This window comes from Lichenostomus cassidix, unplaced genomic scaffold, assembly GCF_008360975.1.
Source record: "Lichenostomus cassidix isolate B80296 unplaced genomic scaffold, HeHo_3.0 HiC_scaffold_570, whole genome shotgun sequence".
Classification (NCBI taxonomy): Eukaryota; Metazoa; Chordata; class Aves; order Passeriformes; family Meliphagidae; genus Lichenostomus; species Lichenostomus cassidix.
In genome coordinates this window covers 1-26,121 of record NW_028147773.1, presented here as the reverse complement: position 1 = coordinate 26,121, position 26,121 = coordinate 1, and the positions used below count along the sequence as shown (strand labels likewise).

The 26,121-nt window shown below is 42.3% G+C and overlaps 1 protein-coding gene across 1 annotated transcript in view; it reads left to right on the top strand.

The window, feature by feature from the left end:
- LOC146420890 (CUB and sushi domain-containing protein 2-like) overlaps positions 1 to 26,109 on the top strand; it is a gene marked incomplete at both ends in the record, with an annotated part of 49,981 nt that extends 23,872 nt beyond the window's left edge. The window contains 3 exons of the mRNA XM_085047916.1: positions 4,430 to 4,542; positions 14,727 to 14,909; positions 25,804 to 26,109. Of these exons, the coding sequence (XP_084904042.1) occupies positions 4,430 to 4,542; positions 14,727 to 14,909; positions 25,804 to 26,109 (602 nt within the window). The remainder of the gene's footprint in view (positions 1 to 4,429; positions 4,543 to 14,726; positions 14,910 to 25,803) is intronic.
- Between the last annotated feature and the right edge of the window lie 12 nt (positions 26,110 to 26,121).

The window sequence follows — 26,121 nt, the reverse complement described above, 5'->3', positions numbered from 1 at the left end:
GGGTTCCAGATTTTTGGTATCCAGGAGATTTTTAGGATCCAGGAGATTTTCTGGGGCTGCTTGGCATTTTTGGGGCAGAAAATCCTTCTTTATGAAGCTCTCAGGGAGAGGATGAGGCTGTCAGGAAATCCGGGATAGAGCAGGAAAAGCAGCTCAGGCATAAATCAAGAAGTTTTTGGATCTCTCTCTCTTTTCCTGCTGCCCTCATTTTGAGGCTGGAAATTTGAGATTTTGGAGCTGGAAATTTGAGATTTTGGAGCGTTTCAGGGATCAGGAATAACATCTGGATTTTAGTTTTTATATACATATAATATGTATAAAATGTGTCTTATATTTTATATAATATTTGGTGTTATAATAATTATATTATTCTATATTATGATACTATTTTATATAATGTATTATATATTATTATATATTATTTATTATATCTTATATATTGTATATTATATATTGCATATGATGTATGATATATTATAAAATATATATATTATTATATATAATATAATATAATATAATATAATATAATATAATATAATATAATATAATATATAAAATATATTAAAATAATAATAATAATTAATATAAAATTATAAATTATAATCTCTATAAAATGATATATTATTATATTGCTCCAGTTTTATTCCTGCTCCTCACCTCTTCAGTCCTGCTGCTTTCCCAGCCAGGGGATGCTCTGGGATGGAATTGCAGAAATTCCATCCCAAAAGGAGCATTTGCTTCCCTGGAAAATGGGAACAGAACAGATTGTTAGGCTGAGCTTCCTGATTTACAGACTGGAGTTGATTTCTGGAATTCCCAACCATCCAAATCCATCCAGGATTTGATTTCCTGGAATTTCCAAGCACCCAAATCCATCTAGGATTTCATTTCCAGAAGCTCCAAACACCCAAATCCATCCAGGATTTGATTTCTGAAGTTCCAAACGCCCAATTCCATCCAGGATTTGATTTCTGGAATTTCCAACCTCCCAAATCCATGTAGGATTTGCTTTCTGGAGTTCCAACCACCCAAATCCATCCAGGACTTGATTTCCTGGAATTTCCAACCTCCCAAATCCATGTAGGATTTGATTTCTGGAATTCCCAAACACCCAAATCCATCTAAGATTTGATTTCCTGGAATTTCCAACCACCCAAATCCATGTAGGATTTGATTTCTGGAATTCCCAAGCACCCCAATCCATCCCCAGCTCGTTCCAAGTGCAATGGCAAAGGCTGCAGAAAGCTTTGGATCAACTTTTCCTGGAGATTTTTCTTCTTTTTTTTTCCTCTTCCCCTCATTGCTGCCTGGCTGCTGCTTGAATAAACACCTGGAGAATCAGAATATTTCCAAACATTTTTCTCTCCTCCAGATGAACCTTCCCAGCTCTCCCAGCCCTTGATATTCCCATCCCTCCTGTGAGCTCAATCCAGCAATTCCACATCCCTCTTACATTGGATTTACTTTGAAATAAATTATTATATTATATTATTATATTATATTATATTATATTATATTATATTATAACATTTCTTTATATTATATATGTAAATTTATATTATATTATATTATATTATATCATATTATATTATATTATATTACTATATTATATTACTATATTATATTACTATATTATATTATATTATATTATATTATATTATATTATATATTTCTTTATATTGTTTCTATTAATATTAATTATACTATATTAAATAAAAATATTAATTTATTTATTCACCCCAGAGCCAAGCCTGGGGGTGAATCTGGATTTATTTAAAAGCTACAGAAAGGATAAAAAACCCTCTCACCCCTCTCTAATTCCTCAATTCCTCACAGATAATTCAAAAACTACAGAAATTATAAAAACCCTCTCACCCCTCTCAGTTCCTCACAGATAATTCCCCAGCAGAAACACTCACCCTGCACTTCTCACAGTGCTCAGTGGGTTTGGGGTGGAGCTTTGGCTGCCAGGTGGCTGATAATTTATTATTTGTCAAATAATAAATTAATTATTAAAATAATTATATATAATATCATGTATAATAATAACATAATATAATATAATAATATAATATATAATAATATAATGTCAAATAATATAATAATAACAATATAATGTGAAATAATAATATAATTATTAAAATAATTATATATAATATCATGTATAATAATAACATAATATATTATAATAATATAATATATAATAATATAATGTCAAATAATATAATAATAACAATATAATGTGAAATAATAATATAATTATTAAAATAATTATATATAATATCATGTATAATAATAACATAATATATTATAATAATATAATATATAATAATATAATGTCAAATAATATAATAATAACAACATAATGTCAAATAATATAATTATTAAAATAATTATATATAATATCATATATAATAATAACATAATATAATATATTATAATAATATAATAATATATAATAATATAATGTCAAATAATATAATAATAACAATATAATGTCAAATAATAATATAATTATTAAAATAATTATATATAGTATCATGTATAATAATAACATAATATAATATATAATAATAATATAATATATAATAATATTCTATAATGATAGTAATTATACCAAATAATAATTTATTTTTATATTTTTATATTTTTATATTTTTATATTTTTATATTTTTATTTATATATTTTTATATTTTTATTTATTTTATAATACCTAATATTCTATTATTATTTTTAGACAATTTTATGATTTTTTAAAACCTTGTGGAAAGTTCTCCCAGGGCAGGGATGGAGCAGGAAATGACCAGATTTTTGGTAATTCTGGGAAGTGTGGCACAGGCAGGTCAGGGATTCACTCAGTCAGAGCACATTCTGAATTTGGGAATTTTCCTTGTTTTGCCCCAACGAGCAGGGAAATAATTCCTTCTGCTGCTGGCTGAGCTGAGGCAGTGATGGTGCTGAACTGGAATTGTGGCACTGAGGGTGGGGAGAGAATTCACTCTGGGAATGAAAAATGTGAGAGGATTTACATCGACCTGGAAAACCAATTTTTTGAACACTTTTTTTGGGGTGATTCTTAATTAGTTGATAATTTTTTTTTTTATGATCTGAAGACACTGCTGATCTGCTTGTTTTTGGGGTTTTTTTGGCCACTTTTTTGGGGTGGTCCTTAATAATTTCATCATTTTCCTGATGATCTGAGGACACTACTGATCTGCTTGGGTTTTTTTTTTTGACCACATTTTTGGGGTGATTTTTAATTAGTTGATAATTTTCCTGATAATCTGAAGACACTGCTGATCTGCTTGATTTCTTTTTTCTTTGAACACCTTTTTGGGGTGATTCTTAATTAGCTGATCATTTTCCTGATAATCTGAAGACACTGCTGATCTGCTTGATTTCTTTTATTTTTTTGACACTTTTTTGGGGTGATCCTTAACTAGTTGATAATTTTTGATAGTTTGAAGACACTGCTTATTTGCTTTATTTCTATTTTTTTGGCCACTTTTTTGGGGTGATCCTTAATTATTTCATCATTTTCCTGATGATCTGAAGACACTGCTGATTTGCTTGATTTCTATTTTTTGAACACTTTTTTGAGGTGGTTTTTAATTCATTGATCATTTTTCTGATAATCTGAAGACATTGCTGATCTGCTTGATTTCTTTCTTTTTTTGTGACACTTTTTGGGGTGATCCTTAATTAGTTGATAATTTTTGATAGTTTGAAGACACTGCTTATTTGCTTTATTTCTATTTTTTTGGCCACTTTTTTGGGGTGATCCTTAACTGTTTCATCGTTTTCCTGATGATCTGAGGACACTGCTGATCTGCTTGATTTCTTTTTTTGTTTTGGACAAATTTTTGGGGTGATTTTAAATTAGTTGATAATTTTTCTGATAATCAGAGGACACTGCTGATCTGCTTGATTTCTTTCTTTTTTTGACACTTTTTTTGGGTGATCCTTAATTATTTCATCATTTTCCTGATGATCTGAGGACACTGCTGATCTGCTTGATTTCTTTTGCTTTCAGGCACTTTTTTGGGGTGATTTTTAATTAGCTGATCACTTTCCTGATAATCTAAACACACTGCTGATCTGCTTATTTTGGGGTTTTTTTTGGCCACATTTTTGGGGTGATTTTTAACTAGCTGATCACTTCCCTGCTGACCTGAGGACACTGCTGATCTGTTTTATTTATTTCTTTTTTTTTTAACACCTTTTTGGGGCGATTTTTAACTATCTGATCACTTCCCTGCTGACCTGAGGACACTGCTGACCTGTTTTATTTATTTCTTTTTTTTTTAACACCTTTTTGGGGCGATTTTTAATTAGCTCATCACTTCCCTGCTGACCTGAGGACACTGCGGATTTATTTTACTTCATTTTTTAATTTGAATTTTTAATTATTTGATTTCTTTTTTGCAGGCTGACAGGCACCACAGTCCCTGACCTGATCGTCAGCACGCAGCACCAGATGTGGCTCCTCTTCCAGACCGACAGCGTCAGCAACCTGCTGGGCTTCAAGGCTTCCTACGAAGGTAATTCCAACTTTTCCCTCCCCATTCCCACCTTGCCAGGGGATCAGGGAAATAATGGGATCAGGGAAATAATGGGATCAGGGAAATGATGGGATCAGGGAAATGATGGGATCAGGGAAATAATGGGATCAGGGAAATGATGGGATCAGGGAAATGATGGGATCAGGGAAATAATGGGATCAGGGAAATGGGATCAGGGAAATAATGGGATCAGGGAAATGGGATCAGGGAAATAATGGGATCAGGGAGATGGGATCAGAGAAGTGGGATCAGGGAAATAATGGGATCAGGGAAATAATGGGATCAGGGAAATGATGGGATCAGGGAAATAATGGGATCAGGGAAATGATGGGATCAGGGAAATAATGGGATCAGGGAAATGATGGGATCAGGGAAATGATGGGATCAGGGAAATAATGGGATCAGGGAGATAATGGGATCAGGGAGATGGGATCAGGGAGATAATGGGATCAGGGAGATAATGGGATCAGGGAAATAATGGGATCAGGGAGATGATGGGAACAGGGAAATAATGGGATCAGGGAAATAATGGGATCAGGGAAATGGGATCAGGGAAATGATGGGATCAGGGAAATGGGATCAGGGAAATGATGGGATCAGGGAGATGGGATCAGGGAAATGATGGGATCAGGGAAATAATGGGATCAGGGAGATGATGGGATCAGGGAAATAATGGGATCAGGGAAATGATGGGATCAGGGAAATGGGATCAGGGAAATAATGGGATCAGGGAAATAATGGGATCAGGGAGATGGGGTCAGGGAAATGGGATCAGCGCAGGGATTTGGGAGGAAAAATGGAATTTATTGCAGGAATTTGGTTTTGCAGGAGTTTTTCCAAAACTTCCACATGTTTTTGTGAAATTCCAAGCTGGGAGAAAGGATTCCTTCAGGTCAACATTTTTCAAAACACTGACAAATTAGGGTTGATGAAACAGGATCTGGAGTCTAATAATTCCACTTTCTGCAGTGATATTTATGGGGTTTTTAATTTCATTTTCTGCAGATATTTATGGGGTTTTTTGGGTTCCTTCAGGTTGGAGATTTGCTGGTTCCTTTCCTGTCCAAGCTGCCTGGCTGGAGAGGGCATTGTGTGTATTTTAGCAAAAAAGAGTTTGGGAATTTCGTATTTGCAGTTGGACTGAAGTCTCCCCCCAAAAAAACAACTTTATTTCCTCCACTGATGGATTTGAGTTTATTCCAAGCAGCAGCACTAAAAGCAAATTAATTGTGTAAATTCCTGTGGTAAGAACAGAAATATTAAAAGGTTAAAAAAAACCCCAAAACTAGAACAAAGCAAATAATTTTAATAATAATTTTAATTTAGAGTTGTGTTGTTTTAATAGAGAGTGAGAATTTCAAATTAAACCCAGATTTATGGAGTGATTTAATTCGGATTTCAGCCAAAGCCTTAGGGTTTGCTGTGGGGCAATCCCAGCCCAGCTGCTGGATTTGCCCTGCACTGGTGATTTCAGATGATTTTCTTTTTCATTCCTCCTCTTCTTGTTCTATTTCCTCTTTAAATCCTTTTTTTCCTTCATTCAGAGAATCCCAGCCTGGTTTGGGTTGGGAGGAAACTCAAATCCCATCTTGTTCCATGAGGTCAGATCCTTTGGGATGGAAAATTATCCCTTTTTTTATTCATTATTCAAATCAAAAACCAGAAACACCCTCAGGTCTCATAAATCCTTCCCCCCATGGCTGTTCCTTCTAAAAATCAGTTTTTTGGAGCTCCAAAAATCCTGATTTTCCCCCAGAACTGAGCTAAAAATTCCCCAATTTTTCCAAATTCCCACCTGACACCATTAGCTTTAATTAATCAAGCCAAGGTAATTCAAGTACAAAATCCTGTGGGTGAGGTAAAATATTTCCCTGAGTATTTTGTGCCATTTGTGGGATTTCCTCAAGTCTTACAAATCCTTCACCTGTGGCTGTTCCCTCTAAAAATCAGAGTTTTTTGCAGCTCCAAAAGTCCTGATTTTCCCCCAGAACTGAGCTAAAAATTCCCCGATTTTTCCAAATTCCCACCTGACACCATTAGCTTTAATTAATCAAGCCAAGGTAATTCAAGTACAAAATCCTGTGGGTGAGGTAAAATATTTCCCTGAGTATTTTGTGCCATTTGTGGGATTTCCTCAAGTCTCACAAATCCTTCCCCCCATGGCTGTTCCCTCTAAAAATCAGAGCTTTTTGCAGCTCCAAAAATCTGATTTTCCCCCAGAACCGAGCCAGAAATTCCTTGATTCTTCCCAATTCCCTCCTGACACCATTAGCTTTAATTAATCCAGCCAAGGTAATTCAAGTACAAAACCCTGTGGGTGAGGTAAAATATTTCCCTGAGTATTTCGTGACATATATGGAATTTCCTCAGGTCTTACAAATCCTTCCTCCTCCACAAACTGCAGTTTTTTCTTGCCAGCAGCTCCAAAAATCCTGATTTTCCCCCAGAACTGAGCTAAAAATTCCCTGATTCTTCCAAATCCCCACCTGACACCATTAGCTTTAATTAATCAAGCCAAGTTAATTTAAGTGGATGAGGTAAAATATTTCCCTGAGCCTTTTGTGCCACTTGTGGGATTTCCTCAAGTCTTACAAATCCTTCCCCCCATGGCTGTTCCCTCTAAAAATCAGTTTTTTGGAGCTCCAAAAGTCCTGATTTTCCCCCAGAACCGAGGCAGAAATTCACTGATTCTTCCAAATTCCCACCTGACACCATTAGCTTTAATTAATCAAGCCAAGGTAATTTAAGTACAAAATCCTGTGGGTGAGGTGAAATATTTCCCTGAGTATTTTGTGCCATTTGTAGGATTTCCTCAGGTCTCACAAATCCTTCACCCCATGGCTGTTCCCTCTAAAAATCAGAGGTATTTGCAGCTCCAAAAATCTGATTTTCCCCCAGAACTGAGGCAAAAATTCCTTGATTCTTCCAAATTCCCTCCTGACACCATTAGCTTTAATTAATCAAGCCAAGGTAATTTAAGTACAAAACCCTGTGGGTGAAGTAAAATATTTCCCTGAGTGTTTTGGGACATATATGGAATTTCCTCAGGTCTCACAAATCCTTCCTCCTCCACAAACTGCAGTTTTTTCTTGCCAGCAGCTCCAAAAATCCTGATTTTCCCCCAGAACTGAGCTAAAAATTCCCAGATTCTTCCAAATCCCCACCTGACACCATTAGATTTAATTAATTATGCCAAGTTAATTTAAGTGGGTGAGGTAAAATATTTCTCTGAGCCTTTTGTGCCATTTGTGGGATTTCCTCAGGTCTCACAAATCCTTCCCCCCATGGCTGTTCCCTCTAAAAATGAGAATTTTTTGGATCCAGCAGCTCCAAAAATCCTCATTTTCCCCCAGAACTGAGCTAAAAATTCCCAGATTCTTCCAAATTCCCACCTGACACCATTAGCTTTAATTAATTAAGCCAAGTTAATTTAAGTACAAAATCCTGTGGGTGAGGTGAAATATTTCCCTGAGTATTTTGTGCCATTTGTAGGATTTCCTCAAGTCTTACAAATCCTGCAACCCATGGCTGTTCCCTCTAAAAACCAGAGTTTTTCTTGCCAGCAGCTCCAAAAATCCTGATTTTCCCCCAGAACTGAGCTAAAAATTCCCCAATTTTTCCAAATTCCCACCTGACACCATTAGATTTAATTAATCAAGCCAAGTTAATTTAAGTGGATGAGGTAAAATATTTCTCTGAGCCTTTTGTGCCATTTGTGGGATTTCCTCAGGTCTCACAAATCCCTCACCCCATGGCTGTTCCCTCTAAAAATCAGAATTTTTTGGAGCCAGCAGCTCCAAAAATCCTGATTTTCCCCCAGAACCGAGGCAGAAATTCACTGAGTCTTCCAAATCCCCACCTGACACCATTAGCTTTAATTAATCAAGCCAAGGAATTTAAGTAGGTGAGGTAAAATATTTCCCCTGGGTACTTTTTTGTGGGATTTCCTCAGGTCTCACAAATCCTTCCCCCTGTGGCTGTTCCCTCTAAAAACCAGAGGAACATCAGATCCAAAAATCCTGATTTTCCCCCAGAACTGAGCTAAAAATTCCCAGATTCTTCCAAATTCCCACCTGACACCATTAGCTTTAATTAATCAAGCCAAGGTAATTTAAGTACAAAATCCTGTGGGTGAGATAAGAAATTTTCCTGACTCTTTCATGCCATTTGTGGGATTTCCTCAGGTCTCACAAATCCTTCACCCCATGGCTGTTCCCTCTAAAAATCAGAGTTTTTTGCAGCTCCAAAAGTCCTCATTTTCCCCCAGAACTGAGCTAAAAATTCCCCGATTTTTCCAAATTCCCACCTGACACCATTAGCTTTAATTAATCAAGCCAAGTTAATTTAAGTGGATGAGGTAAAATATTTCCCTGAGCCTTTCATGCCATTTGTGGGATTTCCTCAGGTCTCACAAATCCCTCACCCCATGGCTCTTCCCTCTAAAAATCAGAATTTTTTGGAGCCAGCAGCTCCAAAAATCCTGATTTTCCCCCAGAACTGAGCTAAAAATTCCCTGATTCTTCCAAATTCCCACCTGACACCATTAGATTTAATTAATTACGCTGAGTTAATTTAAGTGGGTGAGGGAAGATATTTCTCTGAGCCTTTTCTGCCATTTGTGGGATTTCCTCAGGTCTCACAAATCCCTCACCCCATGGCTGTTCCCTCTAAAAACCAGAGTTTTTTACAGCAGCTCCAAAAATCTGATTTTCCCCCAGAACCGAGGCAGAAATTCCCAGATTCTTCCAAATTCCCACCTGACACCATTAGCTTTAATTAATTAAGCCAAGGTAATTTAAGTAGGTGAGGTAAAATATTTCCCCTGTGACTTTTTTGTGGGATTTCCTCAGGTCTCACAAATCCTTCACCTGTGGCTGTTCCCTCTAAAAACCAGAGTTTTTTGCAGCTCCAAAAATCCTCATTTTCCCCCAGAACTGAGCTAAAAATTCCCCAATTTTTCCAAATTCCCACCTGACACCATTAGCTTTAATTAATCCAGCCAAGGTAATTTAAGTATAAAACCCTGTGGGTGAGGTAAAATATTTCCCTGAGTATTTTGTGCCATTTGTAGGATTTCCTCAAGTCTCACAAATCCTTCCCCCGTGGCTGTTCCCTCTGAAAAACCAGAGTTTTTCTTGCCAGCAGCTCCAAAAATCCTGATTTTCCCCCAAAACCAGCCAGAAATCCCCCTGGAATTGCAGGAGAGGAGTGCCCTGGATTTGGGATGCTCTCATTCCTCACTCCCCAACTTCCCCACCCACAGCCAAACAGCAAAAAATCTACAAAAATCCCTTCCTGCAACATTTTCCTCCAGGAAAAAAGCCGTTTTGTCAGAATTTTCCCTCTCTGGATGAATAATATTTGATGGAGAAGTTGTGAAAGATTGATGGCAGCTTGTTTCGCTTCAGCAAGTGTCAAAACACTTGATTTGGATGTTCTTGTTTAGTTTTGACTTTTATTATTCTAATGGGGAAGGGATTTTTGGCTTTCAGCATTCATCAGGAGGGATGTTTCCATCTGATTGAAGTAACATGTTTTGATATTTTTGAATCATTCTTTTTTTGATGGGTTTTTTTGTCATAATTTTTTTTTTTTTTCTTTTTTTGGAATTTCTGCCCTGCTAAATATTGCATGGATTTTCCTCTCCCTACGCAGGGAGCAAGGGGAGTTTTCCTCGGGTCAGAAAATGGAATTTCTGAATAAATTTGGGTTGTCAGGATGGGGTTAGGGAGGAATTTTTGGAGGAATTTTGGGACTTCCATGATGGGGTTGGGCAGGAATTTTTGGAGGAGTTTTGGGGTTTCCACTATGGGGTCAGGCAGGAATTCTTGGTGTCCATGTGTGGAATTTTTAATGTCCATTTTGAAGGAGATTTTGGGGCTTCTACTGTGGGGTCAGGCAGGAATTTTTGGCATCCATATGTGGAATTTTTGATGTCCATTTTGGAGGAGATTTTGGGGCTGATGTGATGGGGTTGGGCAGGATTTTTGGAGGAATTTTGGGGCTTCCATGATGGGGTCAGGCAGGAATTTTTGGAGGAGTTTTGGGGTCTTCCTTGATGGGGTCAGGCAGGAATTCTTGGTGTCCATGTGTGGAATTTTTAATGTCCATTTTGAAGGAGATTTTGGGGCTTCTACTGTGGGGTCAGACAGGATTTTTTGGCATCCATATGTGGAATTTTTGGTGTCCATTTTGGAGGAGATTTTGGGGCTGCTTTGATGGGGTCAGGCAGGAATTTTTGGTGTCCATATGTGGAATTTTAGGTGTCCATTTTGGAGGAGTTTTGGGGCTGCCATGATGGGGTAGGGCAGGCATTTTTTGAGGAGATTTTGGGGCTTCCACTGTGGGGTCAGACAGGAATTTTTGGCATCCATATGTGGAATTTTTGGTGTCCATTTTGGAGGAGATTTTGGGGCTGCTGTGATGGGGTTGGGCAGGATTTTTGGAGGAATTTTGGGATCATCCTTGATGGGGTCAGGTAGGACTTTTTGGTGTCCACGTGTGGAATTTTTAATGTCCATTTTGGAGGAGATTTTGGGGCTGCCACAATGGGATTGGGCAGGAAGTTTTGGAGGAATTTTGGGGTTTCCATGATGGGTCAGACAGGAATTTTAGGTGTCCACATGTGGAATTTTAGGTGTCCATTTTGGAGGAGATTTTGGGGCTTCCATGATGGGATTGGGCAGGAAGTTTTGGAGGAATTTTGGGGCTTCCACGATGGGGTCAGGCAGGAATTTTTGGTGTCCATATGTGGAATTTTTAGTGTCCATTTTGGAGGAATTTTGGGGCTGCCGTGATGGGATTGGGCAGGAAGTTTTGGTGTCCACGTGTGGAATTTTTGGTGTCCATTTTGGAGGAGATTTTGGGGCTGATGTGATGGGGTTGGGCAGGATTTTTGGAGGAATTTTGGGGTCTTCCTTGATGGGGTCAGGTAGGAATTTTTGGTGTCCACGTGTGGAATTTTAGGTGTCCATTTTGGAGGAGTTTTGGGGCTTCCATGATGGAGTCAGGCAGGAATTTTTGGAGAAGTTTTGGGGTTTCCAGTGTGGGGTCAGGCAGCGATTTTTGGTGTCCACGTGTGGAATTTTTAATGTCCATTTTGGGGGAGATTTTGGGGCTGCCACAATGGGATTGGGCAGTAAGTTTTGGAGGAATTTTGGGGTTTCCATGATAGGTCAGACAGGAATTTTTGGTGTCCACATGTGGAATTTTAGGTGTCCATTTTGGAGGAGATTTTGGGGCTGCCACGATGGGGTCAGGCAGGGAATTTTGGTGTCCCTCTGTGGAGGAGTTTTGGGGTTTCCATGATGGGATTGGGCAGGAAGTTTTGGAGGAATTTTGGGGTTTCCATGATGGGTCAGGCAGGAATTTTTGGTGTCCACATGTGGAATTTTTTGTGTCCATATATGGAGGAGTTTTGGGACTTCCATGATGGGGCTGGGCAAGAATTTTTGGAGGAGTTTTGGGGCTTTCACTGTGGGGTCAGGCAGGGATTTTTGGTGTCCATATGTGGAATTTTTGGTGTCCACATGTGGAATTTTTAGTGTCCCCTCTGTGGAGGAGTTTTGGGGCTGCCATGATGGGATTGGGCAGGAATTTTTGGTGTCCACGTGTGGAATTTTTGGTGTCCATGTGTGGAATTTTTGGTGTCCACATATGGAGAAGTTTTGGGGCTTCCATGATGAGGTCAGGCAGGGATTTTTGGAGTCTGTGCATGGAATGTTTGATGTCTGTGAGGAGGAATTTTATATTTGGCACTGGAAGAGCTCCTGGGCATGGAGGATCATCCTGGGAAAGGCTGATTGTTCTTCTCTGCTGTTCAGGATGGGCTGGGAGGTGAATCCCCCCAGGATTTGTGTTTTCAGGGGTGGCTGGAATGAGGAGTGTTGGTGTCCCAGAACCATGGGATGGTTTTGATCCAGACTGACCTTCAACCCTTTCCCAATCCATGAGCATCCCAACCTCCCACTATCCCAGGTTGCCCAAAATCCCCATCCAGCCTGGCTTTGGACACTTCCAGGAATGGGAAATCCTCACCAAACGCCAGCTGAGGGATTCTGGGACATCCAACAGCTTCCCAGTGACAGCAGCACTGGGGACACTGGGGACACTGGGGACACTGGAACTTCTAGATTTCCAGGCTCCAAGGTGTGGGAAGGGAAGGAATAACAGCCATGGAATATTCCCAGCATTCCCACCCCCCAGCTCTGTCAGACTCACTGAGAAATGTTCCAAATCCAATCGTTCCCATCCCAGCTCGTTGCTATTCCTTGGGGTTTAAAGCTGGATTTTCATTCCTGATGGGGAATTTAAAGGATTTTCATTCCCTGATAACACCTTGTGCATTCTGGGGTGAGTTCAGCACAGTTCAGTGCTGCTTCAACACCCAAAATATTCTGTTTTCCACTCCTCACCTGCGAGTGCAGCTCTTGAAACAGTTGGATTTGGAAACTCTGCGGGAAGATCCATAAATCCTGGCGAGGTGCTTTCACTGAGAGGCAGAAAACTGAGCCTGATCCCTGCAAACTTTAGTATTCATTTATGTTAAATTATTTTGGGGATGCTTCATTACCTGGCAGAGAGCTTTCAGCTGGAGATGCACAGCAGCTCTGAGCCGTGTGACTTCTGCTCAAAATACACCTGGAACTGAAGTTGCCTGGAGCCAGAATAATGATGAGGCTGCTCCTTGTTATTCCAGCCAAATTGGGATATTAGAGGGAGCCAAGCAGATCTCAGCTTCCCCCATTTCCCCTCTGGGAAGGGAAGTGTCATGAAAGAGATTTCCAATTTGGTGGAGGAAATTGGGAATGGGGAGGAGAGGCGGTGGGGAGGAAATCTTGAGAGGAGTGTGGAGCAGAGAAATGAGGTGGGAACGCTCTGGAGGAATGGTGGAATGAAGTTTTTGGAGCAAAGAGTGATCCAGGGCAGGGGGATTGGGATTTCCTTTGGAAATGGAGTTGTGGGGAGCAGGAGATAAGGGGAAATTGTGTGTGGGATTTAGTTGGAGTCAAAATGCATACAGAATGAGGGATGAGGAATGTGGATAAGGTGGGGATGGGAATGGGAAGAAGAGGGACAATCCAGCCAATTCCCTCAGTGTCCCTGTGCTGGGGGAGCTGAAGGTTTGTCCTGCTCAGCGAGATGTGATCCCTTGAATCCAGCAATCCTTGGAGCAGAGGCACAGCAGGAGCTGCTTTGGATCCCTGTGGTTTTGATTGATTCCCTGTGGTTTGGTTTTCATTCCTGCTGGGATTGTCACAGAATCCTGGACTGGTCTGGGGTGGGAGGGACATCAAGGATCATCCAGTTCCACCTTCCAGGGACACCTTCTCCTATCCCAGGCTGCTCCAGCCTGGCCTGGGACACTCCCAGGGATCCAGAGCAGCCACAGCTTCTCTGTTTGTCCTTCCCATGTTTGTCCTTCCAGAGAAATAACCCAGTCTGAGCCCAAAATGACATCATTTGGGAGTAATTCAGTTAATTATGGGGTGTGGCATCGACTGACACCAAATCTCCAGGCTCCTCCAAGGGTTTGCAGGTCCCAAATGCACTTGGAGCTTATGGAAACGCTCACCAGGAATTCCCCAAGTGCCACTGTTGCCTTTTTCAGCCTGGAAATGAAACTCAAGATCATTTTAGTCTAGGAGGTAATAGAAAAGTGGATTTTATTGGAGCTCCAGGGGCAGTTATGGAAGAATATCCACAAAAGGGCTGAATACAGTTTGATAGGTTTGAGGAAATGAGCAGAATTGATCAAAAGCACCAATTCAGAGGACAAGTGGTGATGCAATTCCCCCCAGGTCAAACCCCTGCTCTGAGCTCCACCCTTGGCTCTAGTTGGACTTGTTGATCACAATTTGTCTTGAAGATTTTGTTCTCAGCCTTGGTTCCCAGGGAGACCCAAGACAGGAGAGGAGCCTTGTGCCCTGAAGGAGCACAAGGAATGTCTTTGGTCTTTCCATCTGGGGAAAAGGGTAGGGAAAAGTACTGGGAAGGTTAGAAATATATAAAAGAGAAAAAAGGCAAAAATTATTCATCACCAGAACAAAAGCAAAGCTGGAAGTGCCATGGCTCTGACAGCAGAGATGTTTGACACCCAGAACTCCCCAAACTTGGCTCAGAACATCCCAAAAATCTTAAATCCCTGTTTTTTTCTCTTGCAGAGATCGACCAGGGCAGCTGTGGTGACCCGGGGATCCCAGCCTACGGCCGCAGGGACGGCTCCACCTTCCGCCACGGGGACACCCTGCACTTCGAGTGCCAGCCTGCCTTCGAGCTCAAGGGCCACAGGAGCATCACCTGCCAGAAGAGCAGCCAGTGGTCTGCTCAGAAACCTGTGTGTGTGTGTAAGTCAGCCACCAGCCACTCCGAGGGTCCCCGTGCTGCTGGCGCTGGTGGCACTGGTGGCACTGGTGGCACCCAGCCGGTTGCACTGTCACCCAGCTCGGGGAGAGGTTTGGGCAGGGTGAGCAGCCAGACCCAGAGCGAGGTTTGGGATCTCCCTGCCCTGCCCTGCCCTGAGGGAAAATCAATCTGTCAGGAAAATGAATCCACAAACAGCAGAGCTTTGTGTCCAAAAAGGAGACAGAGGAGTCCTGGAACTTTATTCTAATTAATGGGGTGATTCTCTCAAGTTTTTAGGGGACACAGCCTCCTTTTTAATCCTAATTTCCCATCCACATTTCCCTCATTTCCCTCTCTCTCTCCCCACTAGCTGAGGTACTTGAGAGGCACAGATTCCCCAAATCACCTCACACAGATCCCCTGCTAATCTACATTCCCCCTACATGCCTTTTCTTTGTGTCTCTGCTCCTTTTCTCTAAACCCAGGGATTTAGCACAGCCTTGGGTTTGTAACCCTCTGTGTCAATTAATGCAATTCCTATGGAATTTATGGTTCTTCCCATTGCTTCTCTCACCTTATCAAGCCTTATCTACCAGCAGATCCCACAGTTTGTTTGTAAAAATCATCTCATTCCTTTCAAATCCTTGGTGGTTGTGGCTCAGACAGGACACAGGAAAAACTCCACAGGAAAAACTCCCCAGGAAAAACTGATTTAATCCTGGATTCTCCTCCTGGCCACTCACTTTTCCCCACAATCTGACATTATCCAGGCTCCCTGCTGCTGCTAGAACTCAATTTTCCATTTGTTCCTCGAGTTCTCAGCAGGATTGGGATGCTCTGCTCAGTGCAGAGGGATTTGGGGATTTGGGTGAACTCAGGATCACATTTTGGGATGTGAATGGGAGTTTCTGCCCAGTCCTGTATGGTTTTCTGAACTCAGGATCACATTTTGGGATGGAAATGGGAGTTCCTTCCCATTCCTGTGGGGTTTGCTGAACTCAGGATCACATTTTGGGATGTGAATGGGAGTTCCTGCCCATTCCTATGGGGTTTGCTGAACTCAGGATCACATTTTGGGATGTGAATGGGAGTTCCTGCCCAGTCCTGTATGGTTTGCTGAACTCAGGATCACATTTTGGGATGGAAATGGGAGTTCCTTCCCATTCCTGTGGGGTTTGCTGAACTCAGGATCACATTTTGGGATGGAAATGGGAGTTCCTGCCCAGTCCTGTATGGTTTTCTGAACTCAGGATCACATTTTGGGATGGAAATGGGAGTTTCTGCCCATTCCTATGGGGTTTTCATGTTCTCAGTGTACATTGTTAGATGTGTTGGGCAATTTGTTTTATTGCCCTGACAGGACCTTCCTGCAGGGACAGGACACTGGTCACTGCCAAACCCCACAGCAGGAACTCTGTTTTCCCAAATTGGTGATAATTGGGGAAATTGTCACTCTTCATTTTATCTCCTTTTCTCCTCAGTTGGCTCTGTTAAAATCCACACCTCGCAGCAAAGTCTGAGGTGCAGTGAGACTGAAATTTAAAAAAAAAAAGGGAAAATCCACCTGAGGGAGGGGAGGATGGAGAGGGAAATACTGTTTTTAGAAAGACAGAGCAGAAATGTCATTTTTAGAAGTGCTGGTTGGGGCCAAACCAGGTCAGGTTGCAGTGATTGCAGGGAAAATTCTCCTTGGGGAGAAAGGAAAAAATGGATCCACATGGAGAGGATGGAGCTGGGAGAGCAAACTGGGATCCTGCAGAGTCTGGAGGAGCTGGGAGAGAACTGGGGGTTTTGGAGAAATGGGGGAATCATTTTAATTCATTTAATTATTCATTTAATTCAGAATTAAATGCCTTTAATTCCTGGGGAAAGGAAGCAATTCCAAGTCCTGCCTTTTCCAGGTGCCATCCATCCCTTCCTGGTTGGTTTTTTCCCTCTGTAAGCAAATCAACTAGAGGTGCTGCTGGGGGAATTGGAGATTTTTCAGGATTATCTGGGAAGTGGGAAGCGTTGGATTTGTCCTGTGCTGGTTTTTCCTTTGAATTTCCCGGAATTTCAGGCAGTTTGGAGCAACTCAGTGCTGTGGTTGAGGTTTGTGGTGAGAGTTTGGAGTGAGAATGAACCCAGGATGGGTCAGGGCAGGAAAAAAAGGCGATTTTTGGTAAAATAAGATGATTTTTTGGAGGTGGATATTGATCAAATCAAGCCAAATCCATGGAAAGCGTGGCAGGAATCTTTCAGTTGGAATAATTCCAGTGAATTATTCCAACTGAATATTTCCAGCTGAAAATTCCAGGATCTGTTGTCTGTGGATATTCGTGGATCAGCCAGGCAGTGTGCAGGCAGTGGGGAAAAAATACCTCATTATATTCTGAATTTATCCTGAATTTATCCTGAATTTATCCTGAATTTATCCTGAACAGGATAAATCAAATGTGGGACCTGGTCTGAAATCCAGGTGGGATTAATCACAAATCCCTGGAAAGAAATGTTTGGAGATGGTTCAGTGTGGGGTGGGGAATGGAAGGGAGATGGTTTGGGTGGCACTGGTTGGGGTTGGGGAACAATCCAGTGCCTCTGGGGGTGAGCAGGGATTTGGGAACAGGGTTTGGGAATAAGGATTGGGAACAGGGATTGGGAACAGGATTTGGGTACAGGATTTGGGAACAGGATTTGGGAGCAGGGATTGGGAACAGGGATTTGGGAACAGGGATTTGAGAACAGGGATTTGGGTACAGGATTTGGGAACAGGGATTTGGGAACAAGGATTGGGAACAGGGATTTGGGAACAGGGATTGGGAACAAGGATTTGGGAACAGGGATTTGGGAACAGGGATTTGGGAACAGGGATTTGGGTACAGGATTTGGGAACAAGGATTTGGGAACAGGGATTTTGGGAACAAGGATTGGGAACAGGGATTTGGGAACAGGGATTTGGGAACAGGGATTGGGAACAGGGATTTGGGAGCAGGGATTTGGGTACAGGATTTGGGAGCAGGGATTGGGAACAAGGATTGGGAACAGGGATTTGGGAACAGGATTTGGGAACAGGGATTGGGAACAAGGTTTGGGAACAGGGATTGGGAACAGGGATTTGGGAACAGGGCTGCCAAAATCCAAATTTTTTATTTTGTTGGTTAACATTTTGTTAGGAGGAACAAATTCAACTCCAGGGTGGGAATTGCCATTCAACATCCTCCTGTGGAGCAAAAGGAAAAAAACCTCATTATCCCGTTTTATTTGGGGTGGGAAGCCCCAAAATCCACTTTGGGAGCTGATTTGACACAACAAGCAAAGGGTTTCTGCAGTCAGGGAGTCTCACAAGGATCTCTGTCCTTCCCTTCCCTGCTGCAATTCCCAAATTCCTGCAATTCCTGCAATTCCCTTCCCTGCTCTTCCTGCAATTCCCAAATTTCCATCCTGCAGTTTTCCCTGAGCTCTTGACCCGTGCCGTCCTTCCCTGGTTGTGGCAGTGAGGGTGACAATAAATGCCATTTGTCACCACCTCGGCAGCAGCTGTACCTCGTTTTAGGTGTTCTCTGGGAGAATAATTCCAGGGAATGCTGGAATTCCTGGTGCAGGTTCAGTTCAGTGTGTCCAACTCTTGGAAAATGCAGGTTTTCCGGACCCGTCTTGTGTTGGAATGGAACGGTGGGGGGAGAAAAGGGGATTTGGTGCAGCAGAAAAACCTCATTTGTCTGTTTGGCATCGCTCAGCAGGGTTTGGGATTGATGTGGTCATTCCTGGGAATGTTTGAATGGATTGGGAATATTCATTCCTGGGAATGTTTGAATGGATTAGGGATAAATATGGTCATTTCTGGGAATGTTTGAATGGATTGGGAATGTTCATTCCTGGGAATGTTTGAATGGATTTGGGGTTAATTAACATGTTCATTTCTGAGAATGTTTGATTGGGTTTGGGATAAATGTGGTCATTCCTGGGAATGTTTTATTGGGTTTGGGATTAATTAACATGTTCTTTCCTGAGGATGTTTGATTTGGTTTGGGATAAATGTGGTCATTCCTGGGAATGTTTGATTTGGTTTGGGATTAACATCTTCATTCCTGGGAATGTTTGAATGGATTAGGGATAAATATGGTTATTCCTGGGAATGTTTGAATGGATTAGGGATAAATATGGTTATTCCTGGGAATGTTTGATTGGGTTTGGGGTTAATTAACATGTTCATTTCTGGGAATGTTTGAATTGATTGGGAATGTTCATTTCTGGGAATGTTTTATTGGGTTTGGGATTAATTAACATGTTCATTCCTGAGAATGTTTCATTGGGTTTGGGATTAACATATTCATTCCTGGGTCTGGTTGAATGGATTGAGGATAAATATGGTGATTTCTGGGAATGTTTGAATGGATTGAGAATGTTCATTCCTGGGAATGTTTGAATGGATTGAGAATGTTCATTCCTGGGAATGTTTGAATGGATTAGGGATAAATGTGGTCATTCCTGGGAATGTTTGATAGGGTTTGGGATTAATTAACATGTTCATTTCTGAGAATGTTTCATTGGGTTTGGGATAAATGTGGTCATTCCTGGGTCTGGTTGAATGGATTAGGGATAAATGTGGTCATTTCTAGGATTGTTTGATTGAGTTTGGGATAAATGTGGTCATTCCTGGGAATGTTTGATTGGATTGGCATTAATTGACATGTTCATTCCTGGGAATGTTTGAATGGATTGGGAATGTTCATTCCTGGGAATGTTTGATTGGATTGGGATTAATTAACATGTTCATTTCTGAGAATGTTTGAATCGATTGGGAATGTTCATTCCTGGGAATGTTTGATTCGGTTTTGGATTAATTAACATGTTCATTTCTGAGAATGTTTGATTGGGTTTGGGATAAATGTGGTTATTTCTGTAAATGTTTGATTGGGTTTGGGATTAACATATTCGTTCCTGGGAATGTTTGAATGGATTAGGGATAAATGTGGTCATTTCTGGGAATGTTTGAATGGAGTGGGAATGTTCATTCCTTGGAATATTTGATTGGATTGGCATTAATTAACATGTTCACTTCTGGGAATGTTTGAATGGATTGGGATTAGTTAACATGTTCACTTCTGAGAATGTTTGAACGGGTTTGGGATAAATGTGGTCATTCCTGGGAATGTTTGAATGGATTAAGGATAAATATGGTTATTCCTGGGAATGTTTGACTGAGTTTAGGATTAACATGTTAATTTCTGGGAATGTTTGAATGGATGGGGAATGTTCATTTCTGGGAATGTTTGATTTGGTTTTGAGATTAATTAACATGTTCATTTCTGAGAATGTTTGATTGGGTTTGGGATAAATGTGGTCATTCCTGGATCTGTTTGAATGGATTAGGGATAAATTGTGGTCATTTCTGTAAATGTTTGATTTGGTTTGGGATTAACATGTTCGTTCCTGGGAATGTTTGAATGGATTAGGGATAAATGTGGCCATTCCTGGGATTGTGTGAATGGATTTGGGATAAATGTTTTCATTCAGGGTCTGTTTGAGTGGATTTGGGATAAATGTGTTCATGGATTTGGGATAAACATGTTCATTGCTGGGTGTATTTTAACGGATTTGGGATAAATGTGTTCATTGCTGGACATGTTTGAGTGGATTTGGGGTAAATCTGGTCATTCCTGGGAATGTTGGGATGGATTTGGAATAAATGTGGTCATTCCCAGGAATGTTGGGATGGATTGGGATAAACCTTTCCATTCCTGGGAATTCTGGGATGGATTGAGAACCTCCAGCCCATTCCTCCTCACTGTCTCTTCCAGTCTTTTCCAATCTTATTTTCCTTCAAAAATCTCATTTCGGCTTAGTGATAATTCCTCCTTTTTTTTAGATTTTTCTTCCTATTAATCCCATGCTAGACCTGCTGAACAGCCTGAGCTCCTCTTTGGGAGGATTGCAAACCTTCCTGGTGTCCTAAAAACCTCAGGACCAGGACTGGAAATGCACAATTCAGGGGATATTTCCCCTGGAATTCTAGTGAAAAACACCATAATTTATATCAACAATTGATATTTATTTATCACTGACAAGGTTTTCACTTAGCTCAAAATGAAATCTCAATTGCTCATTGTTTTTTCTCTTTACTCCTCTTCTTTTTCCCTCTTCCTTTCACATTTTTCCTTTTAATTCTTCTTAATGTGGCATTGATGAAACAGTTTAGATTAATTTCCAGAATTTTTCTCCCTCCTGCTGGAAATATTTTCCTCCTCCAGCTGACTCTGCCCTTGTTTCCCTGCCTGTGGCCACTGTGGATTTGGGGAGAAATGTAGGAATTCCATCAATTTTGATTTCCAGGCAGGTGGATTATTTTATTTTCGAGGATGTTTTTATAAAGCTCCTATTTTGCTGAGCTCCAGCTTGTCCCCAGCAGGGAGGGAAGCAGAAGAGCTGCAGGCAGGATTATCCTGATCCTATATCCACGTGGGATTTGGAGCTGTTGTTAACATCCTCATCCCACCATGTAAGAATCATTCCCTTCCTGATTTCTGTGTTTGCTCAACTGCTGGCCTGGGCAGGAATTCCTGCAGGAATCACCTTGGAATTGAACTCCATGAGCTCCTCAGCCTTTTTTTAAAATTTTTTTTAATGTGACCTACATGAGAATTTTGGTGGGAGATGGCAAAAAAATCTCCCAATCCCTGGGAGATGTCAAAAAACCAGCCAGAAACTTCCACCTTTGCAAAAATTCCCAAGGGAGCAGAGTGGAGAATTTGCAAAAATTCCCAATTTTCTGCAGGGGAGAGGAGATTTTGCAAAAATTCCCAATTTTCTGCGGGGAGAGGAGATTTTGCAAAAATTCCCAATTTTCTGCGGGGAGAGGAGGAATTCAGTTGGGAATTGGTGGGGATGTTGGAGAGGATCTTGGAGGAGATCCCAGGAGCAGATGGATCCTGGCAGCAATCAGCCCAGTGGGGAGCAGCAGCTCCCAAAAACTTCTAAAAAACTTATTCCCAAATCCCTGCTCCTGCTGGAGTGGGTGGCAGTGAAACCTCCTCTCCCTGAATTTGAATTTCAGGGATATTTTCCTCACAATTTGCTCCCCAAAACCTGCCTGTTTCTCTTTTCTCCCCCTCCTACCTGCAGAGTTTTGTTGCTCTGAAATAACAAAAATCTCCCAGTTCATCTCTGCTCCAAACTCCTTCCCTCACCTCCCACTTGCCCTGCGATGCCAGAGGCTTCTCAGGATTTTTTTTTTTATTTTTTGCTTGGAATAACAGATACAGAAGGAGGAAAATACCAAATGTGAGGCACTTTGCTGCCCAGCTGGAGCAGTGCCCTGAGCTCTGTCAGGAATTCCAGGAGGTTAAGATCCCAGGAGGGATCTTTGGGGAAGAAAAAAAAAAGGGAAATGCAAGGCAGAAAATCCACTCCTGTCTAGCAAGAGGTCAGTCTGTGGGAGCAGGATGGGAAAAGGGAGAGGAAAGTGGAATTTTTTTTGTTGTTTCCATGGAGACTACAGTTATCCCAGTGATCCCTGCTGGGTTTGGAGCTGCTGACCTTGTTCCTGTGGGATTTTTTTTGGGATCAGCTCTGGATCCTCCTGAGCGGGGATGGAGTGTCTGGAGGGGAGAGATGGTGTGGGAGGAGGCAGGAAAAGGAGAAAAAACAGCTTGGGAAGGGGAGAGGAAAGGGAGAGGAAAGGGAGAGGAGAGGAGAGGAGAGGAGAGGAGAGGAGAGGAGAGGAGAGGAGAGGAGAGGAGAGGAGAGGAGAGGGAGAGGAGAGGAGAGGAGAGGAGAGGAGAGGAGAGGAGAGGAGAGGAGAGGAGAGGAGAGGAGAGGAGAGGAGACAAAAAGAGAAAAGAGAGAAGACAAAAGGAGAAAAGAGGAGAAGAGAAGAGAGAAGAGAAGAGAGAATAGAAGAGAGAAGAGAAGAGAAGAGAAGAGAAGAGAAGAGAAGAGAAGAGAAGAGAGAAGAGAAAAAGAGAAAAGAGGAGAAGAGAGAAGAGAAGAGAGAAGAGAAAAAGAGAAAAGAGGAGAAGAGAGAAGAGAAAAAGAGAAAAGAGGAGAAGAGAGAAGAAGAGAAGAGAAAAGACGAAGAGAAAGAGAAGAGAAGAGAAGAGAAGAGAGAAGACAAAAAGAGAAGAGAGAAGACAAAAAGAGAAGAGAGAACAGAAGAGAAGAGACTGTTTAACAAAGGGATTTTTCTCACTGCCTTTCCAATACTTGCTCAGCAATAACAATTATGGACAAATCTCACAATCATTGGCAAGGACCAGCCTGCCATGGGTGTGCACATGATGAAAACCTCTCCTGGCATTTAAAACCAGGTAATAAATATTCATGCTGCTGCTGGACAGGCAGCAGGGCTGGCCTCTGCCATGGAAAACCTCCTTTTGCAGGAAGGAAAACCTCTTACAACAGGCAAGAAAATCCTCCTCTGCTGCAGAGGATGAAGAAAATCATCACCTCACAGGCAACACGATCTCATTAATGAACCTTGTGGCTTCCTGGGCTGGATGTTCCCCTCTGGAATGTGATTCCAACTCCCCTCTCCACCAAGGAGAACTTTTTCCTGGACACAGTTTGGGACACACTGAACTTTATCCTCAAACTCCAACTTGCCTTTCTCCTCACTGATCTTAAAGAAAATCAGAATTCTCATTTACTTCCCCGCAGTGGAGACTCTTGGAAGTTTTGGGTTTTTTTTTATATCAGCTCCTCTTTAATCTGTCACTTTGTTTTATCTGGCAGAGGTTAATTTTATATTCTTCCCCCCACTCTGCTCCTCTCCCCTTTGTCAGCAAGTCCTTTGTTGTTTCATTTTCTGAGCTGCACCTCTCTCTTGCTGGGCTGCTGGAGGTCCTGCCTGAATGCTAATTTTTCCCCCTTGGATTTAAAAATTTATAGGAGGCACCTCATCCCTGCTGCTGAGGCGTTTTCCCTGTGTGTGAATGCATTTATTTCCAATTTTTCCGAGGCAGATTACACCCTGCTTGCGCCGACAGAATTATCTGACAGCATCCCCTGGTAGTTCAGCGTCTGGTAGAGGGAGAGAACCCAAATCTGAGGATGTTTTTGGAGTTTTTTTTTGCTCTTTAATCTGCTCTCTCTTTGTGGTTGAGAGCAGGGAATGGATTGTGTAGTTTTGTGGCTTTGGGGATGTCTGTGGGGTTTGATCTGATCCTGTTCAGGGTGAGGGGAGAGAGAGGGGAAAGAGCAATGATCCTAATAATTGTCTGAATTCCATCCTGGAATTGAATTCCATCCTGAATTCCATCCTGAAATAATTGTCTGAATTCCAACCCCGAGCCAGGCTCATCCTGGGTGCTGTGCCAGGGATTTGGGAGATGGATGTTCCCAAAAATGGGTTTTACCTGGAGAATTCACCTGGAAAATAGCAAATCCCAAATAAGAGGCATTTAAGAAATCCTGAGGCGTGTGGAAGGGAATGGGAAATGGCAAATCCACAGTCTAAAAACAGGTGGTTTTCTTATCCCAGCAATAAAATTTTTATCTCAGTAATAAAATAATTCTGATTTAGTGATGACCAAAAGCTTCCCCTGTCAGGAAAAGGAAGATCCAAGGTGATGTTTTCCCATGCTGGCTTTTGATCCACGGGAAATGTCAGATATTTATGGAATGGCAGAAGTTCTGTCCATGAACTCTGGCAGGCTGGGAGTCACTTCTTCCCATCCCAATAAATCCTTGTGAATGGAGCACTGAGGGTGATGGGATTTGGGGGGATTTGGGGGGATTTGGGGGGATTTGGGGGGATTTGGGGATGGAGCAATGAGCCCTTCCATGATGGGATCTGAGCAGGAATTTGTGGGGATCCAAGGGATTGAGGGGAGGGATGGATGTGGGGCCACAGAGCTGTGGGACTGACAAGGAATTTGTGGGGGATTTGGGAAGATGAGGGGATGGAGCACTGAGCTGTCTCCTTCTGGGATGGGAGCAGAGAGGGAATTTGGGGGGAATTCAGGGGGATGAGGATCTGGATGGAGCACTGAGCCTTCCCCTTGTGCAGTGGGGTCAGAGCAGGAATTTGTGGGGGATTTGGGCAGGGATGGATGTGGGGCCACAGAGCTGTGGGGCTGACAAAGGAATCTGTGGGGGATTTGGGGATGGAGCACTGAGCCTCCCATTCCATCATGGAACCAGAGAGAGATTTTGTGGGGAATCCAGGGGGATGGAGCACTGAGCTGTCCTATCCTCTGATGGGATCTGAGAAAGAATCTGTGGGGGATTGAGGGGGATGGAGCACTGAGCTGTCCCATTCTGCAGTGGGGTCAGAGCAGGAATTTGTGGGGGATTTGGGCAGAGAGACCACAACCACAAAAACAAACACACCCCCAACCAACAAAACAACAACAACAGGATGTGGAGCCACAGAGGTGTGGGACTGATGAGGGAGTTTCTGGGGGATGAGGATCCAGATGGAGCACTGAGCCTCCCCTGCAATGGGACCAGAGCAGGAATTTTGGGTGACTCAGGGCAATTCAGACAGGGATGGATGTGGAGCCATGGAACTGTGGGACTGATGAAGGAATCTGGGGGGGATTTGGGGATGGAGCACTGAGTGGTCCTTCCTCAGTGGGACCAGAGCAGGAATTTTGGGGTATTCAGGGCAATTCAGACAGGGATGGATGTGGAGCCAGGGATCTGTGGGACTGATGAGGGAATTTTTGGGGGATTCAGGGATGGAGCACTGAGCCTCCCCTGCAATGGGACCAGAGCAGGAATTTTGGGTGATTCAGGTAGGGATGGATGTGGAGCCAGGGATCTGTGGGACTGCTGAGGGAATTTTTGGGGGACGAGGATCCAGATGGAGCACTGAGCCTCCCCTGCAATGGGTCCAGAGCAGGAATTTTTGGGGCATCCAGGACAATTCAAGCCGGAATGAACACACCACCATCTAACACCCCTTTCCCCTTGCAGTCTCCTGCTTTTTCAACTTCACCAGCCCGTCGGGCACCGTGCTGTCCCCAAACTACCCCGAGGAGTACGGCAGCAGCCTGCACTGCGTGTGGCTCATCATCGCCAACCCCGAGAGCCGCATCCACCTGGCCTTCAACGACTTCGACGTGGAGCCCCAGTTTGACTTCCTGGCGGTCAAGGACGGTGCCACGGCCGAGTCACCCGTGCTGGGGACCTTCTCCGGCAGCCAAATCCCCTCCTCGCTGACCAGCAGTGGCCACGTGGCCAGGCTGGAGTTCCAGACTGACCACTCCATGGAGAAGAGGGGTTTTAACATCA